This window comes from Aotus nancymaae, unplaced genomic scaffold (assembly GCF_030222135.1).
Source record: "Aotus nancymaae isolate 86718 unplaced genomic scaffold, 86718_ANA_hifiasm-v0.15.2.pri h1tg000028l, whole genome shotgun sequence".
NCBI classification, from domain to species: Eukaryota; Metazoa; Chordata; class Mammalia; order Primates; family Aotidae; genus Aotus; species Aotus nancymaae.
This window is the reverse complement of record NW_026988441.1, coordinates 31,815,496-31,833,917: the sequence shown is the minus strand read 5'-3', so window position 1 is coordinate 31,833,917 and position 18,422 is coordinate 31,815,496. Positions and strand designations below refer to the sequence as shown.

At 49.4% G+C, this 18,422-nt stretch overlaps 1 protein-coding gene across 1 annotated transcript in view; it reads right to left on the bottom strand.

The window, feature by feature from the left end:
• CACNA1A (calcium voltage-gated channel subunit alpha1 A) overlaps positions 1-18,422 on the bottom strand; it is a 298,241-nt gene that overhangs the window by 72,208 nt on the left and 207,611 nt on the right. The window contains exons 20-22 of the mRNA XM_064381775.1: positions 8,253-8,716; positions 5,634-5,772; positions 3,774-3,903 (exon numbers count right to left, since the gene is read on the bottom strand). Coding sequence (XP_064237845.1) covers positions 3,774-3,903; positions 5,634-5,772; positions 8,253-8,716 — 733 coding nt within the window. The remainder of the gene's footprint in view (positions 1-3,773; positions 3,904-5,633; positions 5,773-8,252; positions 8,717-18,422) is intronic.

Below are 18,422 nucleotides of genomic sequence, written 5' to 3'. Positions count from 1 at the left end.
ACCGTGCCCAGCCACTTTGTTTTACTGATTGATTGATTGATTGTTTTGAGACAGGGTCTTGCTCTGTTGCCCAGGCTGGAGTGCAGTGGCACGACCTCAGTTCACTGCAACCTCCACCTCCTGGGTTCAAATGATTCTCATGCCTCAGCCTTCCAAGCAGCTGAGATTACAGGTGTGCGCCACCACGCCCGGCTAATTTTTGTATTTTTGATAACGACAGGGTTTCACCATGTTGGCCAGGCTGGTCTGAGACTCCTGACCTCAGGGGATCCACCTGCATCCACCTCCCAAAGGGTCACTGTGTTTACTGTCCAAAAACATTCCAGCTGCATTGACTGAGGCCGACCACTTGCAAATTCTATACTCTAGAAACTTTGCTTTTGATTTATACCCTGGAGGAATTCGTATTTATTTATTTATTGAGACAGGGCCTTACTCTGTCACCCAGGTTGGAGGGCAGTGGCATGAACACTGATCATTACAGCCTCAACCTTCCAGACTCAAGTGATCCTCCCACCTCAGCCTCCCGAGTGGCTGGGACCGCAGGTGGACACCACCATGCCTGGTTAATTAAAAAAACATTTTTTTTTTGGTGGAGATGCGGGGAGGTGTCTCACTATGTTTCCCAGGCTGGTCTCGAACTCCTGGCCTCAAGCAATCCTCCCACTTTGGCCTCTCAAAGTGCTGGGATTATAGGTATAAGCCACTGCATCCGGCCTCCTGGAGAAATTCTTGTCCAGGTGACTCAGGAAACATGTTGAGGCTGGGGCCTGGGGACAGTGTTCAAACTCAGAAACACCCAAACATCCATCAACAGGAGGACGGATAACACATCATGCCACACAGGAAGTCTGAAGACAGCATCATAAAGAGTGCCCATCGGCCGGGCGCGGTGGCTCACGCCTGTAATCCTAGCACTTTGGGAGGCCGAGGTGGGTGGATCACTTGAGGTCAGGAGTTTGAGACCAGCCTGGCCAGCATGGTGAAACCCCGTCTCTACCAAAAATACAAAAATTAGCCGGGCATGATGGCGCGTGCCTGTAATCTCAGCTTCTCGGGAGGCTGAGGAAGGAGAATCGCTTGAACCCGGGAGGCGAAGGTTGCGGTGAGCCGAGATCGCACCACTGCACTCCAGCCTGGGTGACAGAGTGAGACACCTTCTCAAAAAAAAAAAAAGCACTTATTTAGTGTGAATACAACATTGGGTGACAAAGGAAAGCACAGAAGTGTGTCATTTATTGACTATTGCAGAAGAGCAAAAATAAATTCTAGTGTTTACGAAATGGCCAGTGTGTTGGCTCACGCCTGTGATTCCAGAGCTCCAGGAGGCTGAGGAGGGAGGATTGTTTGAGGTCAAGAATTTGAGACCGGCCTGGCAACACAGCGAGGCCCTGTTTCTACAAGAATTAAAACAATTAGCTGGGTGTGGTGGTGAATGCCTGTGGTCCTAGCCATTTGCGGGGCTGAGGTGGGAGGATCGCTTGAGCTGGGGAGGTTGAGGCTGCAGTAAGCTGAGACCACATTACTGCAGCCCCACCTGGTGGACAGAGAGCGACACTGTCTCTTAAAAAAAAAAAAAAAAAAAAAGGCCGGGTGTGGTGGCTCAAGCCTGTAATCCCAGCACTTTGGGAGGCTGAGGCAGGTGGATCACCTGAGGTCGGGAGTTCGAGACCAGCCTGACCAACATAGAGAAACCATGTCTCTAGTAAAAATACAAAATTAGCCGGGTGTGGTAGCGCACGCCTGTAATCCTAGCTACTCGGGAGGCTGAGGCAGAAGAACCTCTTGAACCCGGGAGGTGGAGGTTGCAGTCAGTGAGCTGAGATTGTCCCACTGCACTCCAGCCTGGACAACAAGAATGAAACTCTGTCTCAAAAAAAAAAAAAAAAAAAAAAAAAAAGCCTGTGCAGGTGGGAAAAAGAGAGAAGCTGAGAAATGCTCATTCCAGAAGCTGGGGTCGTGGTTACCTCTAAGACAGGGTTTCTCAAGCTGGGCTCTGTGGGCAGTTGGGATTGGATCATTCTCCAGCGTGGGGGCCGCCCTGGGCATCGCAGGGTACTGAGCAGCACCCCTGGCCTCCACCCACCAGATGCAGGAGCACCTCCCCCCTCCTGTCGTGACAACCAAAAATGTCTCCAGAGTGTGTCCCCGGCAGCTCTAGAGGGAAGGCGGGCGGTGGGGGTGCGGGCGGGGACCGAGGAGGCACATGCCGTGCGGGGCGTTTTTGTTCTATTTCTTGCCCTGGATGGTGGTTACGTGGTGTGAGTTATGGGGCCACAGTGTTCTTGTAGAGAAGTTTCGACTGTGAGATGGATGAGGGAGGGGGGCGGGAGCTGAACACTCTTTGCAGACGCTCCCTGGGGGCTGGACTGAGTGCCGCCTAGATCTCCTTCAGCCCTGGGAGCTGCAGTGCCCCCTGGATCTTCCAAGGAGGCAACGCCTTCTCCAGCCGCGTCGAGGCAGCAGGGGGCTTGGGGACCCCTCCTGGGATACCCCCTCCCCCGCCAGGCCTGGCTCCTGGAGGCCTCTGGGGGAAACCAGGCTGCGAGAGGCAAGTGGGCCGGCTGGGAGGACGCCGGGCACCGGCTCTAGCTTCCTCCGGGAGCTGCGTTCTAATTATTTCCTTCCATCTCCTCCAGCAGGTCCCCGGGGGCCCTGCCAGGCCTGGGAAGGAAGGGAAAGTGCATGGTAAGCTGTGGGCAGGCTTGAGGGATGAGGCTCGCCAGCCTTGCCTGGGTCTTAACCTACTTAGCCAGGGCAGCAGAGGTTCAGACCAGCAGAAAACGCACTTCTTTGGCTCTGGGCTGAGAGGGAAGGGATGGGGGAGGGAGCTGGGGAGGGAAGCGGAGCCACCAGTCCAGCCTCTACCGGGCCCTGGGTCAAGCCTCTTTCTGCTTGCAGCCCATGGCTGAGGCACACTCTTGTGATCGGTGCCTCGGTTTCCCCATCTCAACCACAAGCATGCACTCATTCCTGCTTGTTGGGACTCAAAGAGGCTACACACACCCATCCCTGGCACCCAGCAGGTGATTAGCAAATACAGACAGTTGGGGGAAGCAGTGGGAGCTTTGGGGGATGCAGAGTTGGAATTCTGCTGTGTGATCCTGGACAGGACACCCACCACTCCCTCATTCTCCCGAGCCTCAGTTTCCTCATCCGTCAAATGGGGATGCCTGGGCGGGGGCTGGGGGGGGGCATTATGAGGATTAAATGAGATACTACATGCCAAGTGCCTGAGTTTATTCCTGTGACACAACAAGTGCTCAATTAACAGGGGTTGTCAAAAGACCCTCCAACCTGAAAGTGGCTTTCCAAAAAGCTCAAAGCTTAGGCTGTGTTTCTGAACCAAACAGTTCTTTCTTTCAAAGTTTCATATCCAAAGGGAAACGCCTACTTGGTTAGACCTGGCTGCAGAGGGGACCACCTCTGAGCACTGCCCCTGCCCCAGTAACCCCCGTATTCCATCCAGAGAATGTGCAACATCTGTATCCTGCGAGTCTCACGCCTCCTTTAGAGAATCCGGCAATTTTCAGCACCAGTCGCTCTGGGCTACCTCCTCCCTTCCCAGCTCACAGAGCCACCGCCGCAAGGAATGTCTTGCTCCCACGAGCATCCCCAAAGCATCAGAGCATCCCTTCTCAACCAGCAGCCGTAAGGGCTATGTCTAGGGCGCTCCCAACATCCCACCCCACCTAGGAGCATTTTGGACGCAGGAGAAAGTGGCCTGAGGCAGAGGAGCCGGGCCAGGAAGGGGCGCGCTCCACAGGACTCACGTTGTTCCGAGGAGCGTTGGGCTGCACAGGGTCCTCGGCGGCCAGGGCGATGCTGCTCATGGCAATGACCATGAGGATGCACATCTCAAAGTAGCGCAGGTTCAGGATGTAATGGCACAGGCGGCGAAGGCTGTTGGAGACACAAGCGTGTGCAGAGGTCCACTCAGACCACAGGCTCACACACCCTTTTCTTCTATAATCTCAGGTTACATACCACTGCCTGAGAGCTCCGACCCCCAAGGCCTCATACACAACAAATTATTAAGCTCTTCCAGGTGGGGGCCCTCTCTGGGTCCCGGAACCCCAAGAAGGCAGAGGAGACCTTGGGGAGAGAAGACATTCACATGTCCTATTTAGCAAAGTTCCTATCACTCCCAAAAGACCCTCTTGAAATATCTTGATTCCCAAGCTGGGTTGAAGAAATACAGTCCTTAATTCTGTAGGAGATAAAAAGGCTTTTCGATATAAAATGTCCCAGGGTCATTTTATATCTAATTCTATACGTTAAGTAGATTTCTTTATTTAAAAATTAGCTGTGTGACCTTGGGCAAGTTACTTATCCTCTCTGTGCCTCGGTGCCTTCATGCGTAAAATGGCCATGATACTAGTGTTTCCTTCACAAAATTGTGAGACCCAAAAGAGCTAATTTACGCCTGGCTCATGACAGGGGCTCCAAAAAGTTAGTTATTGAAATTAAGAATTGCAGGCCTTATCAGAGCCTTGAATGTGCCAACGGGATGTGCCAGTTAACCTCTTAAGTGGAGCCTATAGTAAATAGGTCATAAGGTTGTGTGAATGGCAGCAGAGCTGAGTAGTTAAGAACAAGGATGCCAGGGCCAGTGTCTGGGCTCAAACTGCAGCTCTCCCACTGGCTTGCTGTGTGACCTTGGGCGTGTGAATTCACCTCTCTGGACCTCAGTTTTTTCATCTGCCAAATGGAGCTAAGCATGGTAATGATCCCAGATAAATTAAAAAAATTTTTTAAAGGCACTCAGAAAAGTGCCTGGCACCGAGTAAACACCACATAAGTGTCTCTTTAGTAAAATAGATAAGTCAACCAAATAAAAAAGTAATTTAAAGTTATTTTTATTTATTACTACCCAGGATGAGTTGCCAAGAGGCAGGTTATAGAAAGTTGCTGCCCCCCCATCTCATCTGCCATGATTCTTCATTGTCAAGAAGCATTTCGAGGGGTCAGGCTTTCAAGACATATCCTTGGGAGACATTCAATTCTAAGACAAACTCTGAGCTACCGTGACATTCACGGGAAAAATTTCTCCCGTAAATAATCTATCCATTTCAAAGACGGCCAAGACAGAAAGTCAGGGAACTCAAAGACCATCCGCCCAGAATCTAAACCCTTACAGAGCTGAGGTCAGGAACAGAGTTCAGGTCTCAGGGCTGCCATGTGCTGTTGTTTAGGCTGTGTACTGCACAAGTCAGCTATTTCTTTTTTCTTTTTTTTTAACACGGGGTTTCACCATGTTTGTCAGGCTGGTCTTGAACTCCCAACCTCGTGATCCGCCCGCCTCGGCCTCCCAAAGTGCGGGGATTGCAGGCGTGAGCCACTGCGCCCGGCTCGGGGAGGGTGCCTCTTATATCACATACAACGTAGATTTGGGAATTTATGACAATGATTTTCTAGTGGATGGCAGGAACGGGGTCTCTTCCAACAAAGTCAGTAAATTGTGACAACTCATTGTATGTGACTGAAGGAAGGAGCATCCGTTTCCAACTTGTTCAGAGGTCCCCTTGGACTCATGGTGGTCAACGCTCACTCACTGCCCTCTCTCTGGCCTGACTTCCGCCACCCTGGTGGGAGCCCCAGGCCCCGCTGCCCGTGCTGGGGGCCATACTCACGGGTTGGTTGTGGACAGGATGAACATGGAGCTATAGGGAGGCATCGGCTTAGGGCCGTCTTCCCCACGGTCGTCTTCCTCCTCCTCCTTCTTCTCTTCCTCTTTTTTTGACGGTGGGTCTGGGTTGGCGTTTTTGTTCACTGTTGGGACAAGAACCAACACAGGGCGCCCTCCACAATTTCCCACAAGTCTCTGGGAACGCCGTGTACTCCCAGGGCAGGCAAGAAGTGGCTGACATTTATAAAGTGCCTGCTGTATACCAGGCATCTCATGACATCACTAAACCCTCGCATGGCCCTGAGGTTGATATATTCGGATCCCCCATTTACAGATGAGGAAATGGAGGCACAGAGAAGTAAAGTGACTTGTCTAAGGTCACACAGCGGGAAGTGGCAGAGCTGGCATTTGGAACCCAGGCGGCCTGGCCCCCGAGAGCCTGCTCCCTACCACTTATCATAGCCTTGAGTGTGTGGGGCCCTTGTGGGATCTTAACACAGACCTGCCCCTATCCTTTTTGGACCTTCACACTCTCACCTGGAGGCAGGTAGGGAGAGTGCCAAGAGACCCATTGAACAGATGGAAATACTGACACCTCCCATAAACCACAGGGCTTGCCCCCATTAGCACCCCTCTCTTGATTTGGCAGGGAGAGGCCATTAGCCTTTGGAGCTTCCATTCTGCAGCCCAGCCTGCTTATTCGCCCACGGGCAAGCTGAGCCTCTCTGAGCCTCAGTTCCTACATCTATAAAATGGGCACAGTGACAACATCTTAGGAACTTAGGTCTCAGGACCATGGAAAGCCTTTATCCAGCAAACCCATGAAAATCTCTCACATAGAACTGAGGCTACAGGAACTTAAGACATAAACCACTCAGCAGTTCACCTTTTCTTTTCTTTTTGAGACAGAGTCTCACTTTGTTGCTCAGGCTGGAGTACAGTGGCATGATCTCAGCTCACTGCAACCTCCGTCTCCCGGGTTCAAGTGATTCTCCTGCATCAGCTTCCTGCATCCCTGGGATTGCAGGCAGGCACCACCATGCCTGGCTAATTTTTGTATTTTTTTAGTAGAGATGGGGTTTCACCATGTTGGCCAGGCTGGTCTTGAACTCCTGACCTCCTGCCTTGTACTCCCAAAGTGCTGGGATGCCAGGGACGAGCCACCACGCCTGGCCGGCAGTTCATCTTTAAATTCCTCAGTGCTCCTCTGATCCTGATCTCACAGGGGCAAGGACTGCCAGTGCCTCGGGAGTCCAGGTCTGTGCCATTCCACAGGGTCGCTACTGCCTCCAGGCGGCTACTGGGCCCTTGAAATGTGGCGAGTCCAATTTAGGATGTGTTGAAAATGAAAAAAGCACACAGCAGAGGCTGGGTGAGGGGCTCACACCTGTAATCTCAGCACTTGGGGAGGCTGAGGGGGGTAGATCACTGGGGCCAGAAGTTTGAGACCAGCCTGGGCATCACGGTGAAACCCGGTCTCTACTGAAAATACAAAAAATGAGCCAGGCCTGGCGGCGTGCACCTGTAATCCCAGCTACTTGGGAGGCTGAGGCCTGAGAGTTGTTTGAACCTGGGAGGCAGAGGTTGCAGTGAGCCAATATCACACCGCTGCACTCCAACCTGGGAGACAGAGCCAGACTGTGTCTCTAAAAAAAACCAAAAACCAAAAACCAAACAAATAAAAAACACACCAGATATTGAAGACTGAGTATAAGAGAATGTAAAATATCTTGTTAATAATTTTAAAAATATTCATTATAGGCTGAAATAACATTTTGGATAAGTAACATTTCGGGCTAAATACAATGAACTATTAAAGTTCATTTCACCTGTTTCTTTTATATTTTTTCTTCCTTCCTTCCCTCCCTCCCTCCTTCCCTCTTTTTGTTTTTTCGGACGGGATCTCCCCCTGTTGCCCAGGCTAGAGCGCCAGCACAATCCTAGCCCACTGCTGCCTGGAACTCCTGGGCTCAAGTGATCTTCCCACCTCTGCCTTCTAGTAGATAGGACTACAGGCGCACACCGCCATGCTTGACTAATTTTTAAATTTTTTTTGTAGAGATGGGATCTCTCTCTGTTGTGCAGGCTGGCCTTGAACTTCTGGGCTTAAGCAATCCTCCTACCTTGGCCTCCCGAAGTGCTGGGATGACAGGCATGAGCCAGCACACCTCGCCCTTTTTTAATGTGGTGACAAGAAAGTTTAAACGGACGTATGCATGTGGCCCGTGTGACGTATGCATGTGGCCCGTGTGACGTATGCATGTGGCCCGTGTGACGTATGCATGTGGCCTGTGTTATGTTTGTTTTGGACAGTGCTGGGCCGACAGAATCAATCATCTGACCCCCCAAAAGCTTCCATCAAAGAACCCCATTGTTCCTCAAATGGGGCAGCCTCCTGGCTCCCTGAAGGGAAGGAAGGACGTGGGAGATATTGCTCACCCGATTCCACACGTCCCTGTGCCAGGCACAGCGCACAGAAGATCTCACTGAACCCTCCACAGCCCTCTGGGGTAGGAAACTATACCTATGCCCATTTTCCAGGGGAGGAAACTGAGGCCGGAGAGATGGGGTCACAGTCCAGGGTCACTCAGCAGAGCCTCTGTGTGAGGGCGGAGGGTCTCACCTTGCACGACGGTGTGGTTGAGTGGGGGTGGGCAGGCCGGGGGGATGTCCACGGTGGTGTGGTCGGGTTTCCTGGCAGTCTTGGCTGAATTGGTCTGGGTGCCGCTGGGGTTGGTGACGATAAGGCTGTTCTCGGGGGTTTTGGGGGGGCCGGGATTGGACGGGTTCCCCGGGTTGTTGGGCGTCCGGCGGCTGGCGGCGTTCTGGGGGTTGGTGGCCATGGCAGGGCCGGCCGGCGTGGGGCCGGGCTCGGTGCTGTTTCCCATCTTGGCCGGGCTCTGGGGCGGGCCGGAGTGGCCAAGGCTGTCGTGGGGACCGGCCGACTCCGCTGTGGCCAGCTTGTTGTTCTTCATGTTGTCAATGTCCTCTGCCAGGGGTGGGTCTTGGCGGCCCAGGTCCTGCTGGATCGGCCGCGTGGTGGACAGGTTGGGGCCACACACAGGGACCCCAGAACCCTGGTTCTCTCTGAGGAAGGCAAGTGAACGAAAAAGAACCAACACCTGAGTTAAGATAAAGGGCAACAGTTCGGGATCCTAGCTGAGATTCCATCTTTCAAGAGCACCACTTGGGCTGGGCGCAGTGGCTCGCGCCTGTAATCCCAGCACTTTGAGAAGCCGAGGCAAGGGGGCCGCTAAAGGCCAGGAGTTCAAGACCCGCCTGGGCAACATCGGGAGACCTTGTTTCTACAAAAAAAAATGCATAAATTTACAGGCGTGCTGGTGTGTGTCTGTAGTCAAAGCCACTTGGGAGGCTGAGGCAGGAGGACTGCCTGAGCCCAGGAAGTTGAGGCTGCGGTGAGCCATGATCGTCCCACTGCACTCCAGCCTGGGTGACACAGTGAGACTCTGTCACACACACACACAAAAAAAAAAACAAAAAAGAAAAGGAAAAGGTACAATTTGGTCATGGAGAAGTTGTGTCCCAGATCCCTCCAGCACCCGGAATTGAGAGGGGCCTGTTCAATTCTCGCTAAGAGATCAAGACCTTCACCTGTCTGTGGACAGTTTTCCACAAATCCCCAACATCTTATTTCTTCTTCTTTCTTTTTTCTGAGATGGAGCCTCGCTCTGTTGTGCAGTGGTGTGATCTCGGCTCACTGCAACCTCCGCCTCCTGGGTTCAAGCCATTCTCCTGCCTCAGCCTCCCGAGTAGCTGGGATTATAGGCATCTGCCCCCACGCCTGGCTAATTTTTTGTATTTTTAGTAGAGATGGGGTTTCACCATGTTGGCCAGGCTGGTCTCGAACTCCCAACCTCAAGTCATCCACTGCCTGGGCCTCCCAAAGCGCTGGGATCACAGGTATGAGTCACTGTGCCCGGCCTTTTTTCTTTTTTTTTTTTTTTAGACAGGGTCTCACTCTGTTGCCCAGGCTGGAGTGCAGTGGCAGGACCATAGCTCACTGCAGCCTTGAACTTCTGGCTTCCAGTGATGCTCTTATCTCAGCCTCTGAGTAGCTGAGACTACAGGCTCACGCCACCATGAGTTGCTAATTTTAAAATTTTTTGTAGAGACTAGCGTCTCACTGTGTTTCAGGCTGGTCTCGAACTCCTGGGTGCAAGTGATTCTTCGTCCTCAGCCTCCTAAAATGTTGTGGTTACAAGCATTAAGCCATAATGCCCAGCCTGTTTTTAACTTTCTTATTCATAGCTGAGTTTTCACTGCCTAGTGCAGGGCCTCTCACACAGTCGATGCTGGGTAACTTATTGTCAAACGATAAACAAATACCCCCATTTTCTTTTCTTTTCTTTTCTTTTTTTTCTGAGACAGTCTCACTCTGTTCCCAGGCTGGAGTGCAGTGGCAGGATCTCGGCTCACTGCAACCTCTGCCTCCCGCGTTCGAGTGATTCTCATGCCTCAGCCTCCCGAATGGCTGGGATTACAGGTGCGGACCACCACGTCCAGCTAGTTTTTCTATTTTCAATAGAGACGGAGTTTTGCCATGTTGCCCGGGCTGATCTTGAACTCCTGGCCTCAAGTGACTCACTCACCTCAGCCGCCCAAAGTGCCAGAATTATAGGCATTAGCCACCGTGCCTGGCCAGAATGCCCCCATTATCCAGATGAGGATACTGAGGCCCCAGGAGAGATCCCACAGCCTTAGACCTCCCATCAACCCCTGCTTCTCCAAGCCATGGACACCTGGGCCCTGCCTCCTGCCATCTGCATGTGGACAGAGACTCACTCAGTAGTCCATCAGATGCCTTCTGGACTACTAACCCCTGGAAAACACAGTCCTGGCTTCTCACAGTCTACCTGAAAATAATAGATAGATAGACAGACAGACAGACAGACAGACAGACAGACAGACAGATAGATAGATAGGTATATACACAGACACAGAGATAAACAGATAGATAGATAGATAGATAGGTATATACACAGACAGACAGATAGATAGATAGATAGATACACAGACAGACAGATAGATAGGTATATACACAGACAGACTGATAGATAGATAGATAGATAGATAGATACATAGACAGATAGATAGATAGATACATACATACACAGACAGACAGATAGATAGATAGATAGATACACAGACAGACAGATAGGTATTTACACAGACAGACTGATAGATAGATAGATAGATAGATAGATAGATAGATAGATAGGTACACAGACAGACAGATAGATAGATAGATAGATACACAGACAGACAGATAGATAGATAGATAGATAGATAGATACACAGACAGACTGATAGATAGGTATATACACAGACAGACTGATAGATAGATAGATAGATAGATAGATAGATAGATAGATAGATACATACACAGACAGACAGATAGATAGATAGATAGATACACAGACAGACAGATAGGTATTTACACAGACAGACTGATAGATAGATAGATAGATAGATAGATAGATAGATAGATACACAGACAGACAGATAGATAGATAGATAGATAGATAGATACACAGACAGACAGATAGATAGATAGATAGATAGATAGATAGATAGATAGATAGATACACAGACAGACAGATAGATAGATAGATAGATAGATAGATAGATAGATACACAGACAGACTGATAGATAGGTATATACACAGACAGACTGATAGATAGATAGATAGATAGATAGATAGATAGATAGATAGATACATACACAGACAGACAGATAGATAGATAGATAGATACACAGACAGACAGATAGGTATTTACACAGACAGACTGATAGATAGATAGATAGATAGATAGATAGATAGATAGATAGGTACACAGACAGACAGATAGATAGATAGATAGATAGATAGATACACAGACAGACTGATAGATAGGTATATACACAGACAGACTGATAGATAGATAGATAGATAGATAGATAGATAGATATATACACAGACAGATAGATAGACAGACAGACAGACAGATAGGTAGGTAGGTAGGTATATACATAGACAGATAGATAGATAGATTGATAGGTATATACACAGACAGATAGACAGACAGACAGACAGACAGACAGATAGATAGATAGATAGATAGGTATATACACAGACAGATAGATAGATAGATAGGTAGGTAGGTAGGTAGGTATATAGACAGACAGACAGATAGATAGATACACAGACAGATAGATAGACAGACAGACAGACAGACAGATAGGTAGGTAGATAGGTATATACACAGACAGACAGACAGACAGATAGATAGATAGATTGATAGATAGGTATATACACAGACAGATAGATAGATAGATAGATAGATAGATAGATAGACAGATAGGTAGGTAGGTAGGTAGGTATATACATAGACAGACAGATAGACAGATAGATAGATAGGTATATACACAGACAGACAGACAGATACATAGATAGATAGATAGATAGACAGATAGATAGATAGATAGATACATAGACAGACAGACAGACAGGCTGGCTTTCCCTAGAGGGCTTTCCACTGGCTCAACTACCAGCATCATGTTCCTCATTTTATTTTTGCATTTTAACTTGCAAAAAACCCATGGTGTTTTTAGTACGCAGAAGAGAGACAAGCTAATTTATTTTCAGACCAAAGTAGGTAAGTGGGATGCTTCTATGAATACTTCCCGGAAGGAGCAGCCGGGGCAGTTCCACCGTTTCTCTGAGACCACAGAGGGGAAACGGGCAGGTCTAAGCACCTTTCTGCCCTTCTCAGTTTCATGAGTGGGTCATAGAGTGATGTTTCAGAAGACAGGCTGACCTGGGCTCGAATCTCAGCAATTTCTTTTTTTTTTTTTGAGACAGGGTCTCTCACTCTGTCACCCAGGTTGTAGTGCAGTGGCGCAATCTCAGCTCACCGCAATCTCCATCTCCCAGGCTCAGGCAATCCTCCCACCTCAGCCTCCTGAGTAGCTGGAGACTACAGGTGCACGCCACCATGCATGGCTAACTTTTTAATTTTTCTTTTTCTTTTTTTGAGACGCAGTTTCACTCTTGTTGCCCAGGCTGGAGTGCAATGGCACAATCTTGGCTCACTGCAACCTCCGCCTCCCGGGTTCAAGTGATTCTCCTGCCTCAGCCTCCTGAGTAGCTGGGACTACAGGCAGGCGCCGCCACACCAGACTATTTTTGTAATTTTAGTACAGATTTTTAGTAATTCTAGTGTAATTTTAGTGACTCACGTCACTAGCTGTGAGTTTCTCTATGTTGGTCAGGCTGGTCTTGAACTCCTGACCTCAGATGATCCTCCTGCCTCGGCCTCCCAAAGTGCTGGGATTACAGGCATGAACCACCTTGCCCAGCCTAATTTTTCTTTTTGTAGAGATGAGGTCTCACTATATCCCAGGCTGGTGTCAAACTCCTGGGCTTAAGTGATCCTCTTGCCTCAGCCTCCCAAAACGCTGGGATTACAGGCATGAGTCCCTACACCTGGCTAAGCCTCGGGGACGTCACTAGCCGTGAGACCCTGTGTGGTTTGCTTAACCTCTCTGAGCCTAGGTTCCCTCATTAAAAAATTTTGGATAACAGGAGTAGAATCTGGTGCATATCTTGGAGACTGAAGCAATGATCTTAGAACTTGTGTGCCACATAATCTCCAGTGAGTTACTTAGCCCCCGTTCCTGACCCGTAACATGGGGGTGGTAAGCTCATTGAGCCTGGCTCTGAGAACTAAGTATGTTAATGAGCTGAGAGTCACTGAGGATTATTCTCAGGCCTTGAAACCTAATGGGATTTGTCGTCCTGGATTTAGCATTTGCTTAGGACTGGTGACCTCTTTATCCCTTGTCATTTCTGCCTTTGGCAACGGGAACATCTATCCTACGCCTGTCCCGCCGTTATATTTTGGAAACATACAAATATCACTTCTTTTGTAACATATATATATATATATACAATTTAAAACTATTTAATAGTTTTTTTTTTTCCTGAGACAGTCTCACTCTGTTGCCCAGGTTGGAGTGCAATGGCAGGATCTCGGCTCACTGCAACCTCCACCTCCCGGGTTCAAGTGATTCTCATGCCTCAGCCTCCTAAAATGCTGGGATTATAGGCATGAGTTTAATAAATAAATATTTAATATTAATTAAATATTTAATATTAATAAAACAAACATTTAATATATTTATAAATGTGTATATTTACAAATATATTTTTATTTATGTATAAATGTAAATATACACATTTATACATAAATAAAAATATATTTATCTTATGTATCTTGAGTCTCACTCTTTCACCCAGGCTGAAATATAATGCACTATCTTGGTGATCTCGGCTCACTGCAGCCTCCGCCTCCCAGGTTCAAGCGACTCTCCTGCCTCAGCCTCCAGAGCAGCTGAAACTACAGGCACGCGCCACCACACCAGCTAATGGAACTACAGGCACCACACCAGCTAATGGAACTACAGGCACGCGCCACCACAACAGCTAATGGAACAACAGGCACGCGCCACCACACCGGCTAATGGAACTACAGGCACGCGCCACCACACCGGCTAATGGAACTACAGGCACCACACCGGCTAATGGAACTACAGGCACCACACCAGCTAATGGAACTACAGGCACATGCCACCACACCGGCTAATGGAACTACAGGCACCACACCAGCTAATGGAACTACAGGCACATGCCACCACACCAGCTAATGGAACTACAGGCACCACACCAGCTAATGGAACAACAGGCACGCGCCACCACACCGGCTAATGGAACTACAGGCACCACACCAGCTAATGGAACAACAGGCACGCGCCACCACACCGGCTAATGGAACTACAGGCACGCGCCACCACACCGGCTAATGGAACTACAGGCACCACACCGGCTAATGGAACTACAGGCACCACAACAGCTAATGGAACAACAGGCACGCGCCACCACACCAGCTAATGGAACTACAGGCACCACACCAGCTAATGGAACTACAGGCACGCGCCACCACACCGGCTAATGGAACTACAGGCACGCGCCACCACACCGGCTAATGGAACTACAGGCACGCGCCACCACACCGGCTAATGGAACTACAGGTACCACACCGGCTAATGGAACTACAGGCACCACACCAGCTAATGGAACTACAGGCACACGCCACCACACCAGCTAATGGAACTACAGGCACCACACCAGCTAATGGAACTACAGGCACGCGCCACCACACCGGCTAATGGAACTACAGGCACGCGCCACCACACCGGCTAATGGAACTACAGGCACCACACCGGCTAATGGAACAACAGGCACGCGCCACCACACCGGCTAATGGAACTACAGGCACGCGCCACCACACCGGCTAATGGAACTACAGGCATGTGCCACCACACCAGCTAATTTCTTTTTTTATATTTTTAGTAGAGATGGGATTTCGCCATGCTCGCCAGGCTAAAATCCTGACCTCAAGGGATCTGCTGGCCTTGGCCTCCCAAAGTGCTAGGATTACAGGCCTGGTCTAAATGAGGTAAATTCTAAACCAACATTTCCCTAACATCTTAGAAATTCCTAATTCTAACACAAAGAAATTCCTAATTCTAACCTGCTTGTGGTGCTTTTTTGCTTTCTTTTGAGACGGAGTGTCACTCTGTCACCCAGGCTGGAGTGCAGTGGCACGATCTCGGCTCACTGCAACCTCCGCCTCCTGGGTTCAAGTGAATCTCATCTCTGCCTCTCGAGTAGCTGGGACTACAGACGCGTACCGCCATGCTCAGCTGATTTTCGTATTTTTAGTAGAGACAGGGTTTCACCATGTCGGCCAGGCTGGTCTCGAACTCTTGACCTCGTGATCTGCCTGCCTCAGCCTCCCAAAGTGCTGGGATCGATTACAGGTGTGAGCCACCGCACCCGGCCATGATGTTTTTGAGAAGATGTGTATCACATGAAAACCTGGCTGAGAGTATTTTCTCATCATCTGTATGGTGTGTGTGTATAATAATTTTTTTTAAGAGACAGGGTCCTGCTCTGTTGCTCAGGCTGAAGCGCAGTGGTGTGATCATGGCTCACTGCAACCTTTAACTCCTGGGCTCAAGCCATCCTCCCACCTCGAGTAGCTGGGATTGCAGGTACATGCCACCATGCCTGGTTGTTTTTATTAATTTTTGTAGAGACAGGGTCTCACTATGTTGTTCAGGCTGGTGTTGGACTCCTGGGGCTCAAGTGATCCACCTGCCTCGGCCTCCCAAAGTGCTGGGATTACAGGTGTGATTACACCTGTCCCTGTATAGATACGCATTTGAGAGAGAGAGAGACATCCCTACCAACAAGCAGGCCCAGTAAAGTTACAATTTTACAGAGAACCTAAATCCTTTGGCCACCGACTCAAGAGGCCATGGAGAAACTCGTGGGGGCATTTTCTCAGAGGAATGCCCTCTGCCAAAGTGGATGGAAAAGGGTCTGCAAATGTCTGTCTCGTTCTTGCTTCCTCACAGAGTTTCTGTTGGCTGTTTGTTGGGAAATTTTAACAAGCTCAGCCTGCAGAGGCCTAATACCAATTTCCAGGAGGTTTCATTTCCAAAGTGTCTCCAAAGAGAACACAAAAGAGGGAGGGAACTTTGAAGCTGGGCCCCTTTCCCCTTTCCCCTGCGGACCTGGCATCGTCTCTGCCTGGAATGGGTGGCCAGCTGCATAATACCTGCTCTGCACGGTGTTCTTGCGCCAGCTGATCACTTTGGCATCCTTCTGCGGAGGGCAGCGGGCACCTTGCCTGGGGCGTGCTCAGACCCCGAGATCAGATTATGCGGGGGTGATAATAACAGCAACCCCTGTTTATTGCTCCTCGTGTCCCCACCCCACTGTCTTAAAGACTTCATGTATTAACTCATTTCATCCCTGCAACCACCACCATCTGAGATGGGTGTGGCGATCAGCCCCACGTTACAGAGGAGGAGACAGAAGTTCAGAGAGGAAAAGTCATTTGCCCAGTGTCACCCAGCTGGAAAACAGCTGAGCTGGGCTTTCTGGTTTTAGACGCTTTAATGGGGTGGCTTTGTACAGCGGCTCACGCCTGTAATCCTAGCACTTTGGGAGGCTGAAGGAAAATCGCTTGAGCCCAGGAGTTTGAGATCAGTCTGGGCAACATAGTGACCCCATCTCTTAAAAAAAAAAAAAAAAAAGAGAGAGAGAGAGGGAAAGAAACAAAGCTGGGCATAGTTGCATGAGACTGTAGTTCCAGTTACTTGGGAGGCTGAGGTGGGAAGACAATTTTGAGTTCAGGAGTTTGAGGCTACAGTGAGCTATGACTGTGCCACTGTACTCCAGCCTTGGTAACAGAGCAAGACTGTTTCTAAAAGCAAGTAAACAACAACAAAAAAAACTAGGGCCCATCGGGGGTGCCATAGAATTAGAGTGCTTAAGAATTAAGCACCCCTGCCCCCCATGCAGGCTAAACTGTGGAACTCAAAAGTCCAGCATTGCCAGGCGCAGTGGCTCATGCCTGTAATCCCAGCACTTTGGGAGGCTGAAGCGAGTGTATCACGAGGTCAGGAGTTCAAGGTCAGCCTGGCCAAGATGGTGAAACCCCGTCTCTACTAAAAATACAAAAATTAGCCGGGTGTGGTGGAGGGTGCCTACAATCCCAGCTACCTTGAGAGGCTGAGGCAGGAGAATTGCTTGAACCCAGGAGGTGGAGGTTGCAGTGAGCAGAGATTGTACCATTGCACTCCAGCCTGGGTGACAGAGCAACACTCTGTCTCAAAAAAAATAAAAATAAAAAAAAAAATAAAATCCAGCATCTCTCTTCCTGTTCCTTTTGGGGAGAGTGGGTTGTCATGGTGATGGATGCAGGTGGCATTAGGATGCGAACAGTAGAGATAAAATTCTAGGGTGGAGCAGGTCGGTCTTGGCAAAAGTTCCCTTTGCACCCAGACAGGCCTGGGAGGAGGCACTGCCTGGCCGCCAGGGAGAGGCAGAAGCTCTGTCCTCCATAGATTTTTGCTGAGAGTCTGGGAAAGTTCCACCCTCATCTGTCCACCCTGCAGGGCCACTGGGCTTGGCCACCTGGTATGGGGGATCTGGGGCCAGCAGCCATCGAATTATATGAAATAGAAGGTGCATCAGTCTACTTTTCACTGGAGTGAGCCATGGAAGGGGAGATGAAGGTAGGAATGAGGAAAAGACAAAGTGAACAAAAAGGAAAAAAATACGATTGGCCTGGCAAGGTAGCTCACTCCTGTAATCCCAGCACTCTGGGGGGCTGAGGTGGGAGGATCGGTTGAACCCAGGAGTTGGAGACCAGCCTTGGCAACGTGGCAAAACCCTGTCTCTACAAAAAATACAGAAGATGAGCCAGGCATGGTTGTGCATGCCTGTATTCCCAGCTACTCAGGAGGCTGAGGTGGGAGAATCGCCTGAGCCCAAGAAGCTGAGGCTGCAGTGAGCCGTGACTGCACCACTGCACTACAGTCTGGGTGACAAAGCTAGACCGCATCTCAAAAGAAAATAATTATCAGTATGCTGGAGAATGAAAAACAGAGGGTATGTTTGCAAAAAGCCTCAAGGAATGACTGAAGAAGAGGTAAAATGCACAAGGCAGACCTCTGAAGGCCGCTGGCTTTGTCACAGCAGAGAACTAAAATGTCTTTTTATTATTTTATATTCTCAAATAAAGTTTTATCTTTGCCATTATTTTTAAAGCAGATGAATGACTGATCTTGGATTTTCTTTTCTCTTAAGGGGCATGAATCTTGATGAAGTTTCATTTCCAAAGATCCTTAGAACCTCTCTATCAGCCACATGAACAA